Source organism: Bubalus kerabau, chromosome 13, assembly GCF_029407905.1.
Source record: "Bubalus kerabau isolate K-KA32 ecotype Philippines breed swamp buffalo chromosome 13, PCC_UOA_SB_1v2, whole genome shotgun sequence".
NCBI lineage: Eukaryota > Metazoa > Chordata > Mammalia > Artiodactyla > Bovidae > Bubalus > Bubalus kerabau.
In genome coordinates, this window is record NC_073636.1 from 47,177,199 (window position 1) to 47,202,525 (window position 25,327).

Here is a 25,327-nt window from a genome sequence, read left to right on the forward strand (position 1 = left end):
ATGAAGGTGTCTTTATTTTTTTCTTTTTCTTATATTGAAGTGTGCCTTTGATATAAGGTTACGATTCTCTCATGAAGAATTTTAGTGTAGTTCTTCAAATAAATCTGAGAGTCTCCTTATTTTTTGACAGATTTTTTTTTTTTTTTTTTTTTAGGTTCTGTCTTTTTCTACCAAAAGTAGTGCATTACTTTCCCAGGAAATGTATGTAGAATTTTTGTTCGTAATGTAGCTTTAATGCCATTGCTGTTACATAAACAGAGATCATTGTTCAGAAATCAACTCGGTATGTATTTTGAAGATATTTATGATCCCAAGATTTCAGGACCCTGTGTTTAAATAAATAGTTCAGACCACAGGGTGCTGCCGAGATGACCAGTGATAAACATGCTACCTCCCTGACTTATGTCTTGGGCAAAAATGGCCTCCCATCCTGGAGGAAAACCAGGGCACAATGAACCAGAATGAACAAGATCATTGTCTTTTATCTCTTCTTCCTCAGTCTGTCAGCTCATGTCACATGTTCTGCTTCAGTACCTTGAGCTCTGAAAATACACTTTTGGGGATGCATGTAGTGAAAGCCTCTCAGCAAATGATGCTTCACTTCCTCAACAACCTGCTTTTGCCGAACGCTACCTCTGTAATTTCAGCCTCTTTTTATTTGGAGAGATGCCCTTTTCCTTTCTAATTTTCATAAATGATTAGCAGTCAAGCTATGTGAAAGTCAGTATTATCTTGGTAAGATATTCTTTCAGAGTTAGGTTATCAAGGGAGAGGTGTGGTTTTAGTGCTTTGGGGTTTTGTTCAGCTTCAGACCTTACCAAAGAAACGTTCCCAGCCAGTAGGAAGCACAGACGCAGCTCCTCCCAGGCAAATAGGATTAATCGCATTGTGTCCTTGCTTGCAGGGAACATCGGGGCCCGATCCGACCACCGTCTATGTGGACATGAGAGCTCTGAGACATGACAGGTATTGTGAATTTGTCTTCCGGCACCCAGACTGCAGTGCTCCTCTGGAAGGAGGAGTGCAGTCGTCGGCCCTGAGCACAGGGGCCACAGAGTGAGCTTTCACAACACTCCACGTGCGTCACCTCACGTCCCACCGGGGCAGCAGCTCCTGATTCTGACAATAGCTGTCCCAGAGCCGCTGCAGTCAGAGTGGCCTTTTCTCAAACTCTGTCAGACTTGACATTTTCTTGAACACTAGTTAGCCGCTGTTTTGCACCTCATAAAATATCAACACTGCTCACATTTCTTTGCATGAGTCAAAAATTTTTGTCAAGGCATTTTCAGGAAAAACTGAACTGTAAATCAAGTTACCTTTCTGTGCAGCTTCCTAATAAGCAACCTTGAGCAAGAACGAAAGGGAGTGTGCTGGTGGATGCTTGTGAATCCACCTCAAGGGGTGGGACAGAAGGTGGGGAGATCAGAAATCTGTCGCAGAATTTCAGCTCCCAAAGGGGTGCCTCCTGATGTGCCTGAGGGGGAGAGAATTCTGTCGTTCTTCTACAGATGTCCCCAGTGATTGGGTTGTTCCTCTGTGTGGTTGTGGAGATGCCCGTGCGTTGCTGTTTCTTTGACGTGATAACAGAGTGACTCTGATACAAAGAGTCCTTTTATAAGTGGCTGGAGGTGCTTGTGGATGTGTTGTGAGGCCAGATACTGTGCTCCGTGTCTGCTTATTCTCAGTGGTGCCTACCGACATGTGCATTTGCTCACAACATGTGAGAGAGCTGGGGAGAGTTGTGGGTGGGAAACCAGGAGCCACCACTTGGCCTGGCCAAGTGTGTTCCTCTTGCCTGCTGAGTTCCCATGTGAGAGTATGTCGGGGGGCAAGGCTACAGAGGGGCCTGCCATGCCATTCAGACCAGTCACACCCGGGTGGTGTGCCCCACTGCAGATGGGTTGCCGTGGTGCCCTGTCTGATGAGCATGATGTGGGAAGTGGTCCTGGTGGCATGTGGTGGGTGGAGGCCAGTGAGGCAGCTGAACATCTTGCAGTGCCCAGGACAGGCCTATGCCACACAGCAGATGACCAGAATGGCAGTGGTACTGAGACTAAGAAGCACTATGTTCCCCTGAACGCTTTGTTCCACTTCAGTCTTGGTGGTGCCTCCTAGTCCCCTGGAACCCTTGTTTTAGACCCTGCTGTTCACAGGGACTCCCAGGAGACAGCCCGTCTGGTAGCAGAGAGAACCACTGGCTCCCAAGAGACACCAGCCCCCTGCAGCAGAGGCCTATCCAGACATCTTCAAGATGCAGACCCTTAGCGCTGAAGAGATTAAGGGACCTCTTTGGGGGCATAACATTTCCAAACATAACTAGTAGGCTTTAAAAAGAAATTTGCTTTACTCCCTACAAAAATTATTTGAAGATAATTTTATGTTGGGTTGGCCCAAAACGGTCATTGGGGTTTTTCCCTAAGATGCTGTTGTGGGCGCATCGGATACAGAACACCGTCAGTACACTTAACGCAGGGCCGCCTGGTGGACCACACTAGGCTCCATCGGCTCCTCTTAGTGTGAGTGGCGCTCGTCCTCCAGGTCACTGGTGACCACTGGAGTGGCCATCAAGAGACAGGCGCCCCCCTGCCCTCCTGACCAGCGCCAGGACACGCCATACTGGCTGTTTTCCATGGCTCTGAAGTGACTGGCTCCTGACAGCACCCGTGGGGCAGAAGGTGTGGTTTCCTGATTGTGCCATGTCCTGGGAGTGCTGGGTGGCGCTGTGCAGTTAGGAGAGAGCCTCCCTGTCTGTGGTGCACAGGTGGTGGACAGAGCTGCCCGCCCGCCCCAGCCTACGCCCTCTTATCTCCCACAAGTTTCCTGGGTTTCTGTGAGCCCCCATCCCTCTCATATGTGCTGCACGCGTGTGCATGTCTCTCAGCTCTTCCAGGAGACGCAGCTCTGCCTTCTTCTAGGAATGGTTTTTTCTTTGCTCTTGTGGATATTCTCAAGTGGGTGAAAGACCACCCCCCCCCCCGCCCCGCCCGCCTGTGGCATTTGCTGACAAGACAGGACCACCCCTGAGTGGTCCTGGTGCCCCTTCCTGCTTGCCTGGAATCACTGACATAGAGCACTGTTCCGTGCTGACCAGAGAAGAAACTCTGTCCGGCCGGCATGCTTGCCCAGGTCCCTGCCACCACTCAGCAGGGAGGAGGCCACAGGGAAATTCTTAGCAGTAGAGTTTTCGCATTTCAGATAAGATCCACCTGCCCAGCAGGGACAGGAGACAAGATGAACTCTGAGGGCAGGATGAGGACGGGAGGCCGGCTGCCCTGAAGCAACTAGACAAACAACATAATCTTATACCTGAAGCAACTAGAGAAAGAAGGACAAACAAAACCCAAAGTTAATACCAGAAAGAAAGCATACAGATCAGAGCAGAAAAAAGTGAAATAGAAGCAAAATAGTAGTAAAGATGAATAAAACTAAAAGGATGGTTCATTGACAAGACAAATAAAATTGATAACTTTTAGCCCAGATGTATCAAGGAAAAAAGAAATCAAATTGATAAAATTGGAAATGAGGGGGTTCCCTTTCACTCCATTTTCCTGAAGTAAAAGTTGTCTGTAGATGATTGGTCAGCATCACACTCTGAGAGTAACATGGAGAGAACTGAACCCAGTCATGGGATAAAGTAATACAGCTGAGGAGGGCTCAGTGGGCTGGGTTGTGACTGGCACCAGGGTCCTCCACAGTTCTTGAGTACCTCACCAGCAAATAGTTCTTAGATTGAAAAGCACTTCTTTCCAGAAAGGAGATTTTGCTGTCTGAACTGACCAGTCCTCTCCAATGTCCCTGGCTGAGGCGGTGGATACTGTGCTATGGGGTCTGTGGCCCCCTGTGTTGCAGGGGACAGGCCCAAGAGGTCTCCTGTCACAGGAGTGGCGGCTCTTTGAGGAATGCAGCTTAATGCTCACTCTCCCTTTTCTGCACACACTGTGTTGACCCCGTTACATCAATGCACAGACGTTCCTGACGTCTGTGGGTTGATAGGTGGGGCTGCGTCTCCATGCTCTTGTGGCCTGTGTGGTGGCCCCCACTGTCTCCTCTCTGCAGTTGTTTGCTTTTTCTTTGACTTCTCGACTCCCTTTGCATTGGGTAATGCTTGTCAACAGAGCTAATGTGCCCATCAAACTGCTGGGCATTGACCCAAGTGCTAGATGTGGAGGAGGGAGCCAGGGTCCAGAGCACACAGTAACACCTTCTGTTTTTCTTTGTAGAGTACGCTTAGTGGAAAGAGGCTCTCCTCATAGTTTGCCCCTGATGGAGTCAGGAAAAGTAAGTACAGAAGAAAGGCACGTGCATATACATTTGAACACAAGTCTCAGTTTGGGGGCTTTGGAAAGTTAAGAAGTACATGGAAGACTGTTTTCCAAAAAAGTTTTCTTGAAAAGTAATATATCAAATCCAAAGAGTTGGACATGACTGAGCAACTGAACTGAATATATCATCTGGTTTTGACTATGAGCACAGAACGTCAAAGGAAGCCCCAGGGCCATGGCACCTTCTCTCTTGTTCTGTTCTGTTCTGCGTGGCCTCCACTCCCACGGGTGTCTCCGGGTCTACAGCAGCTTTTCCAACTCCAGCTCTTCCTTGCATTCCACCCAGAGGAGGAGCAGCAGGAAAAGGAGGAGGCCATAGGGACGGCTCCTCAGCCTCTTCACTCACACTTAGCCCCTCTGGGCATGGTTACCCCAACTGAGAAAGGCAGGCTGTCAAAGTCGTCGGTACATTGGGTCCAAATGTCCATGGGCCTGGCCAGCAGGCAGAGCTTGTTTACTGTGGAACTAGACAGAGACTGGTTATCATGACAGCTAGTCACCTGCCGTGTCATTTATAGAACTAAAGTGCAAGGAATGTATTTAAACCTGAATGAAGACTTTTTTTCACCTCGGCCCCTATTGTCAGATCTCTTCTCCATTTAACATAATTCTAGAGGCATGTTGTTTGTGACCTTTTACAGTCTGTGTCTTCATGGCTGATGGTTAGAGTTCTTGGCACTGTTTTCTTTAAGGTGGGATTCAGCACTGCCCACCCACCCAGCTCGACCTGGTGGGCCATTCACCAGACATGCTCCCATAGCTCTCACTACAGGTGTGTTGCCTTATCTCAGCTGTACAGTTAGTAGCTGAACCAAGAGGGGTTCCATTCTAAATTTCCAGAATCAGCTTTTGATTCTTTACATGGTTCCAGTGGAATTCAGAGCATTTCTGAGCTAAATGTCCATTAAGAAGGAGGTGCTCAGTATCAATGTTGTGCTATTGTCAGCCAACAGGAAAAGTGGGCGGTGTGGCAGAGGAGGGGCAGGGCCGCAGGGGCGTCATCTGCTTGGCGCAGCAGACGCTCTGGCGGAACTGCTGTCTCTTCTGGACACCACAAAGCAGCTCCGCTAGTTCTACTTTGCAAGCATCAAGCTTGTTAAATTATATCATTTATCATGTTTTTGTTCAAAGTCTCACTTTTAGGATCATTTTAACACAGGCTTTGTCATTGTACATAATTACAATGAAATGTCATTGATTTGCTGTCATTATGTGATGCTGTGGTATGCAATTTTATTTTAAAGCCATTCACTTTCTAAACCATTTTAATAGGGAAAACACGCACTTGGCATGAAGCATCTGCCTGTCTGCCTACTAACAAGACTGTCCTTCCCACATAGATACTTCCAGGGGTACGGATCATCATTGCCAATCCAGAAACGAAAGGACCCTTGGGAGACTCACATCTGGGCGAGGTGAGGAATGGGATGGGTGTCTGTGAAGGTTCAGGATTATGAAGTGGTGTTTACTTTGCGACTATCACATTTCTCTCCAAAACATTTAGCAAAGAGGAAACTTTCTGTGTGTGGGCAGAGTTTCCTTGTTTTTCAGCTCTCCATTTGAGTTCCATGTGCCTGCTTCACAGCAGAGAAGTCTTACAGCAGAGAAGTCTTTCATCAGAAACATGATAGAGAATGTGCAGAGGGAATCTTCCCAAACCCAAAATCATAGCAGCACCAACAACCATGGCGGGCAGACTGGGGACACGACAGGTGTTTGTCTGGGTCAGAAAGTCACTTTTACTCCCTTGTATTGACGATGCAACCTATCCAGTGACCCCCCACCCACCCTGTGCCCCACACACCGCTGGCTGCATGTGGCCGCAGGAGACCCTTCCTGGGCTGCTGTCCTGAAACACCCTGCTTGCTGGCCATGAGCGCCCTCTGCCCTTACCGTCCACCTCACCCCCTGATTAACTTGCTTCAACACGTCTGCCACCCTGCTCCTGTTTTCCTCTCCAAGGCCAGGCCACAGTGACCATGACCTGCCCACAAGGACACTCCTACAGGTGCCACCCAGCCTGTGGTCAGCTGCCTCTCTTCTTCTAACCTGTCCTGGTCACACACAAAGCACTGCCGTTGATGGCACCTGACTCACACACCAGCCCCGCTGCTCTCTCGGGCACCATGGCACACACGCGTACGTGTACACGGGGGGAGTGGTGTTGAGGCCAGAGTCTCAGCCACTGTCACCCCAGACCCTTTTCCTTCTTGGGCAGTTTATTGGCCCCTCACTCATCTCTCTCCATGTGAAGATCAAAATCGAGATGATGAAATGCTATACGGACCCTATTTAGGAATTTCCTTTAAATGCACATCTAAGAATGAAAATTAAACGTGGTGCCTGCCATCTCTGGCCCATGCTGTCCTCACAGCACACGGCCTCTCAGAGCTGAGCGCTGGGCCGAGGGGCGGAGACCCCTGCACCTTGGCGTTGTGCTGGGAACCTGTCTGACAGGTTCTCTTCCCCTCACTTGTTGGAGACCCTCATCCCTGGGCTGCTGCCTGGTTTGCCCTGGCAGGTGTGGCAGAGGGCTGCTGGCCAGACCCTTTGTCCCTGACTCAAATACCATTTCCCAAGATACAACATGCAGGCATTTTTATCCTCCATTTTTTGTTGTTACAATGCCTTTTTCTTCTAGAGTTTTTGTGTTGTGTTACTTTATTACAATATATTCCCCAAAGTATACAAGCCAGAAAGCTTTTTAACATTTTTCCAGCTTGCTTTTTGGAAACAATTGGTACATTTGAATAAATATAAGGAAACTCTTACAACCTCATTCATTTGATATTTATTTCAAAAGCCCTTAGTTCGTCTACTTCAACAGGATTCTCCGAGATGTTGGTTGGGGGTTTGCTCAGCCGCGAGTGTGCTGCCATGTTTTCATTTCAGCAGACTTTGTGGTGACTGTGTTTCCCTGGAAACAAGCCGTCCTGTTTTTGCAGGCCAGGACAGACAGAATACAATCCGTTGAATTGTAAAAGTAGTTTCTGCCCTGGACATCATGTCAGGTTAACTTACGCAGTCCATTTTGCTTCCTTACAGATCTGGGTTCACAGTGCCCACAATGCCAGTGGTTACTTCACTATTTATGGAGATGAATCCCTCCAGTCAGATCACTTCAACTCAAGATTAAGCTTTGGAGACACACAGACAGTCTGGGCACGAACAGGCTACTTGGGATTTCTACGGAGAACTGAACTCACTGATGCAAATGGAGGTGAGAGTTCCCAATAGGAGGCAGGAAGTCCCAGCCCCAGGAGAACGTGTGTGCTTGCGTGCTTGCTGCAGGCAGCCTGGAGACAGCCAAGGGTGAGAGAGCCGGGGTGGGGCGAGAGAGAGCCCAGGGTGAGAGAGCCTGCTCAGGCTGTGTGCGTCAGCAGCTGAGGATGCACGTCCCATGCTCTGTCCTCCTCTGTGAGCTAGGAGCACGTGTGAAATCAGGGCAGGGGCCAGGGGCTGTGTTGTCTGTACCAAGTGCCTGTAAGTGCAGCTCACCGGCTTGTCACCAACTCTGGCACTTCCAGCCCCACCCAGGATCCCCCAAAGCTACATTGTTCTCTTCCAGTGCTCTGGTCCTGCCAGGTGCCCTCAGGGAACAGTAGCTCAGAGGGCTAGCGCTGGGTGTGGGTGTGACACAGAACCGACATGTAGGAACCTGTCTGCTCCTCACGTTGCTGATCCTGGAGTCCTCTCTCCACTCCTGAAAACAGAGGCAGGACTTGAGTGTTACTACGAGGCGGGGGCCTGAGGTTTCTTGTGAGATCTGCCAGCCCCGGAGATCAGTGAGACTTCAGCCCACCTGCCTGGTAGGAGCCATGCCAACCAGGCCAAACCAGCAAGAATGCAGGGGAAAAATACCGGAATATTCTGGTGTTGTATTTTCTTTTATTTTTTTTAAGGTTTAAAAAACAAAACATTTATGTAGGAAGGCTGAAATGATTGTATGCTAATTTGAAACAGGTAAGTTGTATAAGAACATTCCTTATTTTATATCCTCCAAGGGTTGGATTCCATTTTGTGTGCTGTGTTCTTTCTTCAGACCTTCTAACTTCAGACTGGTGTTAAGCAGGAGTGTGGCTCGCTCCTTTCCGTGGGAGCCCAGCCTCTTCACCCTCACAGAGGGCAGGCACGTCCGTGCAGGCTGTGGAGTCTCAGCACAGACACATTATAAGGCTGGCAGCTGGTCCACACAGTGTCCTGGGCTGTGAAGCCCGCTCAGCTTATCACTGCAGGCAAAAGCTCAGAAAACACCTTCCCATCACAGGGATCAGACTGGGGCAGCATTGACCTAGTCGCTGGCTGGCATTGTATTTGCAGTTCGGGGAAGTCATAGACTGTTTCACTGGAGGGTGCCCTCTGGGATTCCTTGAGGAACTAAGCTTAGCAACACCCGGACCTCAGCACTGTGGAGTCCGTGGGGCTGGGAGGGTGGAGGCCCCAGCAGCTGCAGTCAGAAGTCAGCAAGTGACTGCCTCCATCTAGTCTGCCTTAGCCTGGAGATGGAGAAGATTTATTTTCTGGTATTGCACATGTCAGTCACTTCTCGTAAACTCACCCTGATGCACTCAGTACCCTAAAGATGAACGAGGTCTTGTTTTTAAGGAAAGATGGACTGCATATTGTCATTATCCCAAGGTTTACACAACTGACAAGAATAACTTTACCAATTACTTGAACTAAGGGAAACTTTGTCAACATTCTCGGAAACTCAGCTTTCTTTCCCACTCAGACGGGTAGTGATAAGAGAGTTGAACCCTCGTGTGATGGAACTACAGGGAGCTTGGTGTTGCTTTGGCTGTGCTGGGTCCTCTCATGTGACCCTACTGCATCTCGGGCAGTGCTGCCGAGGGATGTATGTGGAGGCTGCCCCTTGGGTGAAGGGACTGTGCAGGCATGTGGCCAGCCACGTGGCCACACGGCCCCCACCTCCCACCCCCCCACCACCACACCTCGTCCCTGAGCACCTGGGGCTGCAGGTTCCCTGAGAAGGGAGACTGGACTCTTGCTCAGGGGTCTTTCTTGTACCTCTCTTCCATGTTCAGGGGTAGCGCTCATCTTTATTCTTTAAGAGACTCGAGCAATTTTGCAGTGAAGCTCACATAGAGTCCATTCCCCACGCAGAGCGCCATGATGCCCTCTACGTGGTGGGGGCCCTGGACGAGGCCATGGAGCTGCGCGGCATGAGGTATCACCCGATAGACATCGAGACCTCGGTCATCAGAGCCCACAAGAGCGTCACGGAATGGTGAGCAGCGGGCAGGCAGCCCGAGGGCCAGGGTGAACCCGAACCTCTAATAAGCACCACTGGTGCGGTTGGTGCTCTTCCTGAGGGTGACGGATGGGTGGCTGGGGGGTGTTTCCAAGGAGCCGATTATTTGGTTTTTTGTTACGGAAAACGTGATGTAGGGGAAAACACTGTCCACAGGGAGCCTGAACCCAGCGAGCCCTGTGGGAAGGCCTCAGCTCCAGGAGAGGCCATGCTTGCCAGCGTCATAGGGTCGTCAATGACAGGTCACCCATCCCACCACCCTTGGAGGCCACGCCGTGCCCGCCCTGGCCACTGGGTGGCTGTAACTTGCACGTGTCAGTCACTTCTCCTAAACTCATCCTGATGCACTCAGTACCCTAAAAATGAAAGAGGTCTCCTTGCTTTTAAGGAAAGATGGACTGCATGTTGTCATTATCCCAAGGTTTACACAGCTGACAAGAATAACTTTACCAATTACATGAACTAAGGGAATCTTTGATTATGAACATTCTCGGGAACTCAGCTTTCTTTCCCACTCAGACGGGTAGTGATAAGAGAGTTGAACCCTCGTGTGATGGAACCACAGGGAGCTTGGTGTTGCTTTGGCTGTGCTGGGTCCTCTCATGTGACCCTACTGCATCTCAGGCAGTGCTGCCGAGGGATGTATGTGGAGGCTGCCCCTTGGGCGAAGGGACTGTGCCTGGAAGCAGCAGCACCAATCACTCCTCAGGGCCTTCACATGGCACTTGAGCATGGACAGTGGCTTCAGCACCACTGGCCACTGTTCCTCTCCCCCCGCAGTTCCCTAAAGGGTGGAGGCCTGAGGGGCCCTGTCTGCAAGCTCAGGGCAGGAGACCCCAGGAAGGCTCCTTCTGAAATCTCTAGGGGGGGCAGATGGGTTAGCCTGCGAGTGTCTGCTGCCTCTTGTCAGCTGACGCAGGCTGGTGTTCTCGGCCACACGCTGCACCGCCAGAGGGCTCGGCAGACAGAAGGGGCGAGTGGGTGGCAGAGCTTTGTCCCCACTCAGTGCCGTGTTTCAGGATGAGCAGCAAAAAGCCCGTCTGAGCACGAGTCCTCCACTTCTAAAGCTGCCTCTCCACTTGCATGTCGTGTGTCGAGGCAGGAGCCCCAGAAAGGTGTCAGCCAAAAACGGTAGGGGTCCGCCTCAGTTTGCGCTGAGGTGTAAATAGCCATCTCAGCCTTCCGTTTTTGTATTTTTTAAGAAAATAATTTCAAGTGGCTTGTATTGCCTCCTTCACATATTTTCTATCTAGTTGGAAAGATGCCATTTCCACTGGGAAGTGTGCAGCCAGGGTTCCCCTGTGGGTTTCTCTTGCCTGCTCTGAGCGTCACTTAGATGCCATGAAGCTTGCTCCTTTCTCTACTCTCAGAGGCCCCAAGAGGGAAGGAGCAGCAGGCTCGGTTGCGAGGGGCTTCTCTCCTAAGAGTGCGAGCAGCACCACAGCTCTGCTGTCACCCCCTCCCCAGGCTTGTGTCTCCCCCAGGCAGCCCCATCAGTCACTTGGTGCAGAGAAGGGAGTGTGTGAGGCTGGGTCACATCGGTGACTGCCTCACTGAGCACGGCCCAGCCACCCTCAGCCACTGTGGCCCCAGGCAGGCTCCAGCAGCCTCCCGCTGCCCCCTGCACCCCTTCTCAGTGAACTGTGGGATCCACACTGACCCTGATGCTGCACCCTCAACACCAGATGTCAGGATAAAACCATCCCCAGCGTGGCCACGAACAGTCACGTGTGACTCACAAACGTGCAGTTCTCTCATGCAGCTCCCTCGGGGTGACGCTCGTCACAGAGCCAGCCCCAGGAGTCTCCAGTGTCCCTCTTCCATTTTAATGTCATCATTGGCCATACTAAGCAAAATACACATTTTTTTGTTAACAGGCATACCCTATGCTTTTAGGAAACAGTGATGACTTTCCCCAGACACTTCCTGCCTCACAGCTGAGACAGAACATTCTCTGTATCTGACTCCAGCAGCCACTGCAGGCCCCGGAGCTTGACCCCGCCATCCACGGGGCTCCGGTGCACTAAGGTTCTTAAACATTCATGTTTTAAAAGCCCTACTACCTGATGTCAAGGTGGCCTAAAGTGTAAAACATTGGACTTAGTTAGGCTTTTACAAACTGGGCAGACAAGATACTGTGGGTGGTCCTCCTGAAAGATCCAAGTAAGACACTTCTGGATGGAGCTCTGGCGTCCCCAGGAACTCACCCACCTGAATCAGGTCCCCTGTGTTGCTCTCACCCAGTTCCTGAGACAGAATCTGTCCATGCGCCCCAGGTCTGCAGTCGAGCTCTGAGGTACCTGACCCAGCATGGTGGCTCTTCTGCTCATGTGCACACATGTTCACCCCCCGGGGACAGAGGCAGGTCTGTCTGACTAGCCCTAGCGCCCACTGTCCCAGCTCAGCAACGGTCCCGCCGACCGCACTGCAGGCTTCCCAAGTGCCTTTGGGGATGGGCTGCACCCTTAGGGCCTTGTGTGGATCCAGGGAAGGCGGGGGTGGGCTGCCACCCTGAGAGCAGGTTGGTAAGAGGTGTGGACGCATGGAGTGTCAGAGCTGCTCTGGAACCTGCAGACCAGAGAAGGCTCAGTGCCCAACAGGAACCCAGTGGGGCATCCAGACAGAATGGAGTCGTTCCAATTGTACAGTGATGCTTCTTTTTCTTCCAGTGCCGTGTTCACCTGGACAAACTTGCTGGTGGTTGTGGTTGAGCTCGATGGGTCCGAGCAGGAAGCCCTGGACCTGGTCCCCCTGGTGACCAACGTGGTCCTGGAGGAGCACTACCTGGTGGTGGGGGTGGTGGTGGTGGTGGACATCGGCGTCATCCCCATCAACTCGCGGGGCGAGAAGCAGCGCATGCACCTGCGTGACGGCTTCCTGGCCGACCAGCTGGACCCCATCTACGTGGCCTACAACATGTAGATGCCACGTAGTATCCCTTCTACATGGCCTACAGCATGTAGACGCCCGGGGCCCCCATTTACGTGGCCTGCAGCATGTAGACGCCACATAGTGTCCCATCTACATGGCCTGCAACATGTAGATGCCCGGGGCCCCCATCTACGTGGCCTACAATGTGTAGACGCCCACGTAGGACGCCCGGGGCCCCTGTCTACGTGACCTACAACGTGTAGACGCCACATAGTATTTCATCTACGTGGCCTACAACATGTAGACACCTGGGGCCCCCATCTACATGGCCTACAACATGTAGACACACACGTAGTGTCCTATCTACGTGGCCTACAACATGTACACGCCTGGGGCCTCCATTTACGTGGCCCACAGCATGTAGATGCCTGGGGCCCCCTGTTCAGTGTCGCAAGTGTGGGCACCAGGGCACCTTCCCCAGCAGAGCCTCACCATGTGGTGGGGAGACTTCCCATGCATCCTGGTCGCACAGGGATGAGACGTGAATGTGAAGTTTGCTCACGAGGACTTTGCGTTAACTGCCTTTAGTTTGTTGGAAAAGCCCATTTCAAGAACTTTCTTTTCTTTTTTTTTAATTATTGAATAATAAGTGCTTTCTTCGTAAATGTGGTATTTTGTTAAGCCAAAATAGCAATTAAAAAAAATATTCTGCCCTCCAGATGGGTTCTTTTAAACAATTCATGTAGTGTGACAAAGAATTGTTTTCTCTGTTTTAATGTGTCATGAAATCTTAATGCCATGGACCTGCTACTGATTTAAGCCATTGCTGGAGCCCATCCTTTTAGGACAGTGTGTCAAGGTACGAGAAAGCCTTCCAAATAGCACCTTCCAATTAGATTTTAGCCGCTTTCTTTGTCAGAAACATACTCAAGAAACAGACTGATGATCGGCCCTCCAAGTTATCATAGAATGAGAGGAAATTATAAATAAGGTGTATTTCGGCAATTACCTTGCAGATATCTTTGTACTAAACTAAAAAGATAAAATAAGTTAACTCCATATGTAATTATGTACAAAACGTTTAATTTATTTTGATCTCTTTAGAAGTATAACAGAGAAAACATTCAAGAATATTAAAGTCTTGTAATGTTTGCTAATATAAAAAGTGTTGTATTATCTTGCGTGGATAGCATCACAACAGATATATATATATATGAGATATAAGTTCACTAAGAACAAAGGGAATTTTAAAGTTTAAAACACAGAACCTGTCACTTGCATGGTGTCCCCTCCGCTGCACTGTAGATAGACTCTCGCCGTTGCTGGTGTGAGCAACCAGACGGCCTGCAGCCCAGAGCTTCTATTCTGGAGCCAGAGACCAGCTGTGGGGCCAGCGCCTCGGAGGTGGCGGACTGGAGCCGGGTGTGCACTTTCCCTCTGCCGCGGGGTCGTGACGGACTGTCGGTGCCGCGTGCCCACCGCAACGCGTGGCCCGGGGAGCAGCTGGCCCACTGCACGCGTTCCCTCGGCTACAAGAATTCATTGCACAGTGTTTTCATCATTTTGTTTGTCACCTTTTTTTGGTCCTTGGTATGAAAAGGAATGTTGTTCTGTGGTCATTGGCAGCGGGTTGCGCTGACTCCCTCAGCGGCTTTAAGGGAGGAGACTCACTAGGAGGTCATGCACGGAGCTGCCCCAGCTGTGCTGGCTGGAGTGGGAGGCCCCCAGCCCCGTCGTCGCTCCTGCTGCAAGGACATGCTTCTGATTTCCGTCTCTTGCTGCTGCTGCCGCCGCCTCATGCACCTTGAAATTTTGAAAGCCCCTCGCACACTCCTGGATTGAACCAGCTCATTGGCGTCCAGCCAAGAAGAGGTACCGGCTTCCGAGTGAGATCCCCTCCATGATTGCCCCAGTGTGCCCGGGGTTCCTGTGCGGGGTCTGCCTGGTTCAGAGTGTTGCTGGCGAGACTGAGACCCTCTCTGTGTGGTGGTCTCACCTGCCTTGCTCTGTGCACTGGCACTGAGCCCTTTGCCACAAGAGAATTTTGTTTGACTTCGGAGATCCAAGGCTAATTGCTGTTAGAATTTTAAGTGGCATTTTTTAAAAATTTGTCTGCATGTGGGGTTTCTTCCATCTCCACAGGTTATTTGATTTTTAAAATAATATTTTGATTTCATTGCTGTGTATGAGTATTTCTCCACACGCTTCAGATAAACATTCCCAGTCTTCTGCTTCCCAAGGGGGACCCCACCACATACAGAGAAGACACCTGCCCACCATGTGGAAGGGCCAGGGGGACCCCACCACACACACAGAAGAGAAATGCCCACTGTGTGGAAGTGTAGGGGGGACCCCACCACACGCAGAAGGTACACGCTCACCATGTGGAAGGGCTGGGGGGACCCTACCACACACACACAAGATACACGCCCACTGTGTAGAAGTGTAGGGGGGACCCCACCACACACCCACCGTGTGGAAGGGTAGGGGGGCCCCCAACACAGAAGATACACACCCACCATGTGGAAGGGCCAGGGGGAACCCCACCCCCACACACACACACACCCCATGTTGAAGGGTAGGGGGACCCAAACACAGAAGATACACTCCCACCATGTGGAAGGGTACGGGGGTGACCCCACCGCAGAGGACACATACACCCACAGTGTGGAAGGGTGGGGGGCCCACCACACACAGAGGACACACACCCGCCCTGTGGAAGGGCAGGAGGGGGCAGTTTTGGGTCAGACACTGATGAGGAAGCGGGACTTAGGCCCAGCGAGGGGGTGTGAGGTTGCTGGTGCCCTCGTGAGGCCTCGGTCCTGCTGCCTGTGCCAGCGGTGAGGGCCAAGGGCTCAGGGCTGGGATCCAGGTTCTGTTGTGCAAGAAAAAGGGAATGAGACTCTCAGTACCACCCACTTAGCAATAAAGGAGGATCGTTCTGTACTGTTAATGGAAACTGCTGGGACGAGTCGTTCATGAGAATATAGCCAGTGTTTGTCTCGTGACCTTGTGCTTTTGAAGTCAGACAAAACCGTGTGGTCAACTTGCACAAAGGAGGGTACACAGCGACCACCAAGACTCAGACCAACCAACAGGGCGGCTTCCTCATGGTGCTTGTTTGTTATATCTATCTAACCCTGCTTGACACTTTCCCCAAGGGAAATGGTCCCTTGATAGATGCTAGCAGCGTTGCTTCATAGTGTGGTGACTGGTTAGAGAGATTCATGTGCTCAGCCAATCACGGTTCCAAACAAAATTTTTATGTGCAAAGGACAGCAACCTTCTCGTATGTTAAACCACCAGTAAGCTTTGTACATCTGTGATAACGCCTGTTTTATATTCAAATGAACAAATAAAAGCTTTTATTTTTGTTGCTCTGAAAATAGCAGTTTCTTAATTGGTCCCCTGGAGAGCTGGGCCAGCTTCCATCCCAGGAAGGTAGTGACTCCTACCAGGAATGGATCCCACTCTGTTTACATAATTTGTTGCATTATTTATCAGTACAGATAATCATACTTTGAACAATGTTTAAATTTTGATGTGGGCATTTATTGCTAAAAAATTCCTATGGCAACAAATGTTTTGTGAAATGTTTTTTTTTTAATTCTTTTAAATATATCTAAATATATTTGTTCACATTTTCTCCAAGTGTACAGATTATTGGTAACCTTGAGGGACAAGGAGTGTGAGTCTGTGTGCACAAACTCTGCTGCTCCTTGGCCAGGACCGAGGTCTCGCTGACAATTCCAACCCAAATTATCTTAGTGTTTCTTTTGTCTTTGTCTCTTGGAAAGTGGTAGTGGGTTAACTGACTTCCAGCCTAATGGTTATGAAAGGATAAAATCACCAGGCTTCACTGAGTGCCTTTGTGTTAGAATTCCCCTGGAACCAGGACCATCTGTGCTAATTGGGGGTGTGGAAGTCAGTAGCTGGTGTAGACCACCTGTTTGGGTGACTGGGCGTTGCCAAGAGATCCGCCCGGAGTGGCCGTGCTTCAGGCAGCACGTGTGTTCCCACGTGTACATGTAGAGTTCCTTCTGCTGCCTTGTTCCACGCCCTCCAGCATTGTGCTGAGGCCAGGGGACACAGGCAGGAGTTTGGTTGGCAGATTGATCATAATTCTGGGTCTTACTGTCCTTGTTGACATCTTGGTGGCCTGAATCAGGTGGTCTGGCCACGCGGAGGGACTCGGTGTCACTGCTTCCGAGGAGAGAGGTTCCATTCCCTCCACACCAGGTCCTCTGTGACTCACTCACTCCCCCTGCTCAGCAGAGCCTGCCCGGTGCTGACCGCTGGGCCCGTCTCTGTCTTCCACCGTCCCTGGTGGCCGGTGTCTGGTCCCTGAGCAGCATCTTCCCGTCATGGCCACTCTGGCTCCCCTCCAGTGGGTCCTTCCACTTATCTCTGCTGTCTTCTCGATTTTAAGGTTAATCCGTGAACAAAGTATTGGCAGCACCAAGGTCAGTGTGAGATTTGGGTGGGCCTTGCTGCCTCAGGACAGCCCCAGTGTCAGCTCCTCAGGCTGGGATAGACCCTCCTCTCCCTTCCTGCCCCTCACCCCTCCACCCTGTATGTCGCTGTCACTCCCTGACTTCATTATTCATGGGGGGAAGAGTTGGGGACCCTCCCAGGGCTGGGGCAGGAGGCCAGCAGGTGGGCAGGCAGGGGTCCGGCTCTGAGCACAGTCAGCGGGAAAGCCTCTCCTCCAGCCCCTCACTTGGTGCCATGTGGGAGGGCGCAGGGCCCACCTGGGCTGTCGGGCTCTGCGGACAGGCTGACCTGCAGAAACACGAAGGTGCGGTGGAAATGGAAGTCAAGACGGTGGGCATGGGGGGCTGAGCCTGGCCTCAGCTCCCCTGCCACTTTGTTTCCATGTTGGTGTGGACTCTGGGGGGACAGAGGCCAGTGTTCTCTACAGGTGCAACCCCCTCTTGCCCTAGGAGGCATTCAGGAGGTGCAGGGGAGCAGCCCTAGGGCCGAGGTCAGCAAGCTTGATGCCTCCCTTCTCTGCTGACCATCAGGAGGACAGGACAGCGTTGGGACCCACACTTTGGTGAAGCCTGGGTCAGAGCAGAGGTGAGGGTAACCCAGCCAGAGCCGTCCCTTCACAGCTTTCCCACAGATGCTTTCCAAGGGACTGGATGTACCCACACGTCCTGGCGAGTCCCTGCACCGGAAGTGGAGGATGGCATTGTCCCCCTCCACCATCTTCCCCAGGAGAGGACAGAGACCACCTGTCCTGACTGCTGTCCAGGGGGCTTCCCCGCAGGTCAGGCGGCAGCAGAGGCATCTGAGGCCAAGAACCAGTGTGGATCCTTGAAGATGGATGCTCTGATTGTGAAGCTGCTCCAGCTCCAGAGGGCAGCACGGCGTGGAGGGCGGAGTCACCTGCACGTTGAGGGCATTGGCGTGTCACCAGCCCAAGTTTAGGGGTGCTTTGGGAACCACTGGTAGCTAGTGGGCACTACACCGATGGACGACGGCACGTTGAGTGTGTTGTGTCCCAGCCACGGTCCTGTGAGACTTCAACTAGGCCGCCGCCAGCCTGGAAGACAGGGTGACACGTGTGTCTGATGGGCCAGCCAGCTTCGGTCTGAACCCCTCTGTCCTGACGTAAGTGCAGCCCTCCGGTTGCTGGGCAAGGACCTGGCCCCACAGTACTTGACTTGTGACATGAGTACAGAAACACAGGCTTCAACCTTTCTCTCGTCATGAATACTATTCTGTGGATTCTTTTCAAGTGTAAATGTGATATTAGCTTCTGGTCCCTACATAGTAGCTGGATTTGGCCAGGTTTAGGATTGCAGTTTGCTGATTGCTGTTGTAAGACACACAAGTAGGGAGGCAAACTTTTGAGAATTAACTGCTGATTCTGGTTTTCCTTTCAAAAGCAATTAGTTTCTGAGTCTAATAGTTTGGGCTCTAAATGTTTTAGTTTCTGAGCTTCTGTCTCTCTCATTTTTTCAGTCAGTAAATATTTGAGCACCAACCACGGGTTTGTGCTGCGATGAAATGGCAGAGCAGTCCCCCTCCTTTTGAGTCCATGTCCACCAAGGACTGCAAGGCCTGAGCTGACTTCTGACTCCAACTCAGACACTTGATGGTCAGTCAGTCTTGGTTCTGCCAGGGCAGGAGGTCACATAAACTCTTCTGTCGCCATGAGGAAGGGCTGAGGCCAAACAGTCTCGTTTCCCTACACTCGCTGTTCCTCAGGTTTGACCTCTAACCAGACAAGCACCCAGCAGCTGCTACTTCTCATGACCGACTGGCTCCATCCAGGGCTGCACGGAGAAAGGGCTCTTGTTGCACAGAGTGAACTGTGGGGGCAGGATGACCTCTGGACAACTGCGTGCGTGCGGGCATGTGGGGCAGCTTCTGCTGATGCTCCACCCTTTGTGGAGTAGGAGCTGGGGTGTCTGATGTCCTGCACTGAACAACAGGGGAGTCCCCTAAATGTCAAGGTTCTTTTTGAACAGCCAAGTTCAGAATTTTCTTTTTCAGTGCCTGATTGATCATCTGTCAGCAGAGGTTCACACATTTGCTATTAGTTTCTAACTCATATGTTCAGGATATAAGGAGAAACACTTGAGAAGCTGTTTATAGAGACCCTACACCCTTTGTAATGCGAACAATTAAGCCCTCTATTTTGTCTGTTTAAGTTCAGTCAGTTCAGTTGCTCAGTCATGTCCGACTCTTTGAGACCCCATGGACTGAAGCATGCCAGACCTCCCTGTCCATCACCAACTCCTGGAGCTTACTCAGAGTCATGTCCATCAAGTTGTTGATGCTATCCAACCATCTTACCCTCTATCATCCCCTTCTCCTCCCGCCTTCAGTCTTTCCCAGCATCAGGGTCTTTTCCAGTGAGTCAGTTCTTCACATCAGGTGGCCAAAGTACTGGAGTTTGAGCTTCAGCATCAGTCCTTCCAATGAATATCCAGGACTGATTACCTTTAGGATTAACTGGTTAGATCTCCTTGAAGTCCAAGGGACTCTCAAGAGTCTTCTCCAACACCACAGTTCAAAAGCATCAATGCTTCAGTGCTCAGCTTTCTTTATAGTCCAACTCTCATATCCATATATGACTACTGGAAAAACCATAGCTTTGACTATACGGACCTTTGTCAGCAAAGTGATGTCTCTGCTTTTTAATATGCTGTCTAGGTTGGTCATAGCTTTTCTTCTAAGAAGCCAAGGGTCTTTTAATTTCGTGGCTGTCCGCAGTGATTTTGGAGTCCAGGAAAATGAAATCTGTCGCTGTTTCCACTTTTTCCCCATCTGTTTGCCATGAAGTGATGGGACTGGATGCCATGATCTTAGTTTTCTGAATGTTGAGTTTTACACCAGCTTTTTCATTCTCTTTCACCCTCATTGAGGCTCTTTAGTTCCTCTTTGCTTTCTGCAGTTAAAGTGGTATGATCTGCATATCTGAGATTGTTGATATATCTACCAGCAATCTTGATTCCAGCCTGTGATTCATCCAGCTTGGCATTTCGCATGATATACTCTGCATATAAGTTAAATAAGCAGGGTGACAATATACAGCCATGTCTTATGCCTTTCCCAATGTTGAAACAGTCAGTTGTTCCATGTAAGTTTCTAACTGTTGCTTCTAGACCCACATACAGGTTTCTCAGGAGACAGGTAAGGTGGTCTGGTATTCCCATCTCTTTAAGAATTTTCCACAGTTTGTTGTGATCCATACAGTCAAAGGCTTTTGTGTAATCAGTGAAACAGAAATAGATGTTTTCTTAAAATTCCTTTGCCTTTTCTATGATCCAGTGGATGCTGGCAATTTATTCTCTGGTTCTTTTGCCTTTTCTAAATCCAGCTTGTACATCTGGAAGTTCTTAGTTCACATACTGCTAAAGTCTAGCTTGAAGGATTTTGAGCATGTGCATAACTAGCTTACTTTTTTAAAAATCTCTTTTATTGTACAGTCTCGAACAGAATTCTCTGGGGGGAGGTGGTGGGGAAGAGATGTATAATAAAGCATAGGTGCGTCAGGAGCTAGGACTCAGGGTCACTCATGCTTTCACCACCATGTGTTTCACAGCCCAAAGCCTTGGACTGTGGTTACTGATCAGAGGAACCTTTCCAGGAGACCAGGAAGTACCTACATGCATCAAGATAGCAACCATTGCTGCAGCTAGAGGAACTGGTCATAACTACTAATCAGACCAGAGGGAAAGGACTGATTTTCAAAGAAAAGTTCACTGTGGGACCTAAACTTGATGGTTAAAAGAGAAAGGAAAAAAAAAAAATAGGTGTGGACAGGTAGGGGCTTGGAGAACGCTGTCACTCCCAGAGCTGCAGGCAGGGTTTTAGAACAGAGGTAAATGATACATAGATGGACAGACTTGGAAAGGTAGCTTCCACACAGATAAGGAGCTGAAATGCTGGTTGCCCTGACAGCTGCCTCCCCAAGGGGACAGTCAGCGTAAGGACTGAGACATAATTTGTATGCGGAACCTTCTGCCAGGTGAACTTCCTCTTCCACCGGTCTATCCTTCCCTCATCCTTTCTTCTGAGCCCTTCTTAATTATGGATTTTCTCTGTTCAGACCCAAGCTCAGGGCAGCCAAGGATAAGGACCAGGAGCAGAGCAGAGGCAGCTCCTCGCCCACAGGCCAGATGAGGAGCCCCCCACCCAGTGTAGGGATGTTACAGCCACTCTTCAAGAAGGTGCTGGGGTCTGAGGGAGGGCTCTGTGGGATTCTTGGGCAGTGCTTAAGACTGTTTTCTGCTTCTGAACAACCTACCTCAAACTCCTGTAAAATCCAGAATAAAATGTTTGGAAGTGATTTATTTATAAGAAGAACTCCTACACTTTGCTCTAAAGATCTACAGCAGAATAAAGCTGAACATGGGTCACAAGATGTAAACGGGAGGCAGACAAATGGAGACAGTATGGTCCACAGCCACATCTTCAGCTCGGAGCAGAACTCAGCAGCTGTAATTATTAAAAGTTTACAGGAATTACAGTTTCATCATTCTTAGTTTTTATGATCCTCTTTAAAATGAATTAGAAAAGAGTGAGTTATCATTGTTTTTGTGTTTTTTTTTCAACAAAGGATGTATAATAATTTGTTTTATTTAAACCAAACCTTGCCTACTGCTTGTGACCTTACTCACTGAACAAACCTAGGTCAGAGGAAAGCCTGGTCTAAAGCAAACACAGAATCACTTCTTCATCTGCCGTTCTGAGCCATCGCCCCTTGCCTTCTGCAGTCACTGTGCTGGTTTCCCTCTAGATGTTCAGTCGTGGCACCCCTCAGTCCTGCTTCCTCTCTGATGGCTTCCTTAACCATGTCAGATCTCTCTCATTGCTTGAAAAAAATTGTTCTCTTGCCAGACCTCTCTAGGCAAGAATTTTGTTTTTCTTCTGTAAGTTTTTTTTCTTCTGTAAGTTTTTTTTTCCTGGTCTTAAAAGTTACAGTTATAGTAAAAATATGAAGGAAAAAATGAATCATCCAAAATCATGTTTGATTCTTGAATGCCTTACTTCTCCAGCAACTCCTACTCACCTTTCATGTCTCAGCTTACAGACAGGTTTTTAAACCTCCCCTAATGGTTTCTATAGACAGGCGGGTCATGGTGGAGATATCTGACAGAATGTGGTCCACTGGAGAAGGGAATGGCAAACCACTTCAGTATTTTTGCCTGAAGAACCCCATGAACAGTATGAAAAGGCAAAATGATAGGATACTGAAAGAGGAACTCCCCAGGTCAACAGGTGCCCAATATGCTACTGTAGATCAGTGGAGAAATAACTCCAGAAAGAATGAAGGGATGGAGCCAAAGCAAAAACAATACCCAGCTGTGGATGGGACTGGTGATAGAAGCAAGGTCCGATGCTGTAAAGAGCAATATTGCATAGGAACCTGGAATGTCAGGTCCATGAATCAAGGCAAATTGGAAGTGGTCAAACAAGAGCTGGCAAGAGTGAATGTCGACATTCTAGGAATCAGCAAACTCAAATGGACTGGAATGGGTGAATTTAACTCAGATGACCATTATATCTACTACTGCGGGCAGGAATCCCTCAGAAGAAATGGAGTAGCCATCATGGTCAACAAGAGAGTCCGAAATGCAGTACTTGGATGCAATCTCAAAAACGACAGAATGGTATCTGTTTGTTTCCAAGGCAAACCATTCAGTATCACAGTAATCCAAGTCTATGCCCCAACCAGTAACACTGAAGAAGCTGAAGTTGAACGGTTCTATGAAGACCTACAAGACCTTTTAGAACTAACACCCAAAAAAGATGTCCTTTTCATTATAGGGCACTGGAATGAAAAGTAGGAAGTCAAGAAACACCTGGAGTAACAGGCAAATTTGGCTTTGGAATACGGAATGAAGCAGGGCAAAGACGAATAGAGTTTTGCCAAGAAAACGCACTGGTCATAGCAAACACCCTCTTCCAACAACACAAGAGAAGACTCTACACATGGACATCACCAGATGGTCAACACTGAAATCAGATTGATTATATTCTTTGCCGCCAAAGATGGAGAAGCTCTATACAGCCAACAAAAACAAGACCGGGAGCTAACTGTGGCTCAGACCATGAACTCCTTATTGCCAAATTCAGACTTAAATTGAAGAAAGTAGGGAAAACTGCTAGACCATTCAGGTATGAACTAAATCAAATCCCTTATGATTATACAGTGGAAGTAAGAAATAGATTTAAGGACCTAGATCTGATAGATAGAGTGCCTGATGAACTATGGAATGAGGTTCGTGACATTGTACAGGAAACAGGGATCAAGACCATCCCCATGGAAAAGAAATGTAAAAAAGCAAAATGGCTGTCTGGGGAGGCCTTACAAATAGCTGTGAAAAGAAGAGAAGGGAAAAGCAAAGGAGAAAAGGAAAGATATAAGCATCTGAATGCAGAGTTCCAAAGAATAGCAAGGAGAGATGAGAAAGCCTTCCTCAGTGATCAATGCAAAGCAATAGAGGAAAACAACAGAATGGGAAAGACTAGAGATCTCTTCAAGAAAATTAGAGATACCAAGGGAACATTTCATGCAAAGATGGGCTCGATAAAGGACAGAAATGGTATGGACCTAACAGAAGCAGAAGATATTAAGAAGAGGTGGCAAGAATACACAGAAGAACTGTACAAAAAAGATCTTCACGCCCCAGATAATCATGATGGTGTGATTACTCACCTAGAGCCAGACATCCTGGAATGTGAAGTCAAGTGGGCCTTAGAAAGCATCACTACGAACAAAGCTAGTGGAGCTGATGGAATTCCAGGGGAGCTATTCAAATCCTGAAAGATGATGCTGTGGAAGTGCTGCACTCAATATACCAGCAAATTGGGAAAACTCAGCAGTGGCCACAGGACTGGAAAAGGTCAGTTTTCATTCCAATCCCAAAGAAAGGCAATGCCAAAGAATGCTCAAACTACCGCAAAATTGCACTCATCTCACACGCTAGTAAAGTAATGCTCAAAATTCTCCAAGCCAGGCTTCAGCAATACGTGAACCGTGAACTTCCTGATGTTCAAGCTGGTTTTAGAAAAGGCAGAGGAACCAGAGATCAAATTGCCAACTTCCCCTGGATCATGGAAAAAGCAAGAGAGTTCCAGAAAAACATCTATTTTTGCTTTATTGACTATACCAAAGCCTTTGACTGTGTGGATCACAATAAACTGGAAAATTCTGAAAGAGATGGGAATACCAGACCACCTGATCTGCCTCTTGAGAAATCTGTATGCAGGTCAGGAAGCAACAGTTAGAACTGGACATGGAACAACAGACTGGTTCCAAATAGGAAAAGGAGTACGTCAAGGCTGTATATTGTCACCCTGCTTATTTAACTTATATGCAGAGTACATCATGAGAAACACTGGACTGGAAGAAACACAAGCTTTAATCAAGATTGCCAGGAGACATATCAATAACCTCAGATATGCAGGTGATACCACCCTTATGGCAGAAAGTGAAGAGGAACTCAAAAGCCTCTTGGTGAAAGTGGAGAGTGAAAAAGTTGGCTTAAAGCTCAACATTCAGAAAACGAAGATCATGGCATCTGGTCCCATCACTTCATGGGAAATAGATGGGGAAACAGTGTCAGACTTTATTTTTGGGGGCGCTCCAAAATCACTGCAGATGGTGACTGCAGCCATGAAATTAAAAGACGCTTACTCCTTGGAAGGAAAGTTATGACCAACCTAGATAGCATATTCAAAAGCAGAGACATTACTTTGCCAACAAAGGTCCATCTAGTCAAGGCTATGGTTTTCCCTGTGGTCATGTATGGATATGAGAGCTGGACTGTAAAGAAGGCTGAGCACTGAAGAATTGATGCTTTTGATCCGTGGTGTTGGAGAAGACTCTTGAGAGTCCCTTGGACTGCAAGGAGATCCAACCAGTCCATTCTGAAGGAGATCAGCCCTGGGATTTCTTTGGAGGGAATGATACTGAAGCTGAAACTCATGTACTTTGGCCACCTCATGCGAAGAGTTGACTCATTGGAAAAGACTCTGATGCTGGGAGGGGTTGGGGGCAGGAGGAAAAGGGGATGACAGAGGATGAGATGGCTGGATGGCATCACTGACTCGATGGACTTGAGTCTGAGTGAACTCCAGGAGTTGGTGATGGACAGGGAGGCCTGGCGTGCTGCGATTCATGGGGTCGCAAAGAGTCGGACACAACTGAGCGACTGAACTGAACTGAACTGAATGGTTTCCCCTCTTGTCATAGCTTTCTCGGTATCCTGTAGCCCTGTATTTTTTCTTCATTGCACCCAACTCTGGATTATAATTAAAGCTGCACTTACTTGGACGATGCCCTCGCTAGAGTATAAGCTACATAGAGACTGGAAACATGCTGTTTATCGTGCATTTG

General features: G+C 49.2%; 1 protein-coding gene and 1 non-coding gene across 9 annotated transcripts in view; one reads left to right on the forward strand and one right to left on the reverse strand.

Annotated features, from left to right (window-relative positions):
- DIP2C (disco interacting protein 2 homolog C) overlaps positions 1 to 25,327 on the forward strand; it is a 310,450-nt gene that overhangs the window by 274,705 nt on the left and 10,418 nt on the right. For 7 of the 8 annotated variants that reach the window (XM_055544182.1, XM_055544184.1, XM_055544181.1 and 4 more), the window contains 6 exons: positions 905 to 966; positions 4,221 to 4,278; positions 5,663 to 5,737; positions 7,368 to 7,542; positions 9,447 to 9,570; positions 12,264 to 13,183. In XM_055544182.1, the coding sequence (XP_055400157.1) occupies positions 905 to 966; positions 4,221 to 4,278; positions 5,663 to 5,737; positions 7,368 to 7,542; positions 9,447 to 9,570; positions 12,264 to 12,516 (747 nt within the window). In that variant the 3' untranslated portion in view covers positions 12,517 to 13,183. Of the gene's footprint in view, positions 1 to 904; positions 967 to 4,220; positions 4,279 to 5,662; positions 5,738 to 7,367; positions 7,543 to 9,446; positions 9,571 to 12,263; positions 13,184 to 25,327 lie in introns of those variants that run through there. The other variant, XM_055544187.1, reaches the window with a different exon arrangement.
- LOC129626340 (small nucleolar RNA SNORD31) lies at positions 8,560 to 8,628 on the reverse strand. Its single transcript, XR_008701938.1, has one exon. It is a non-coding gene; the product is annotated as a small nucleolar RNA SNORD31 (small nucleolar RNA).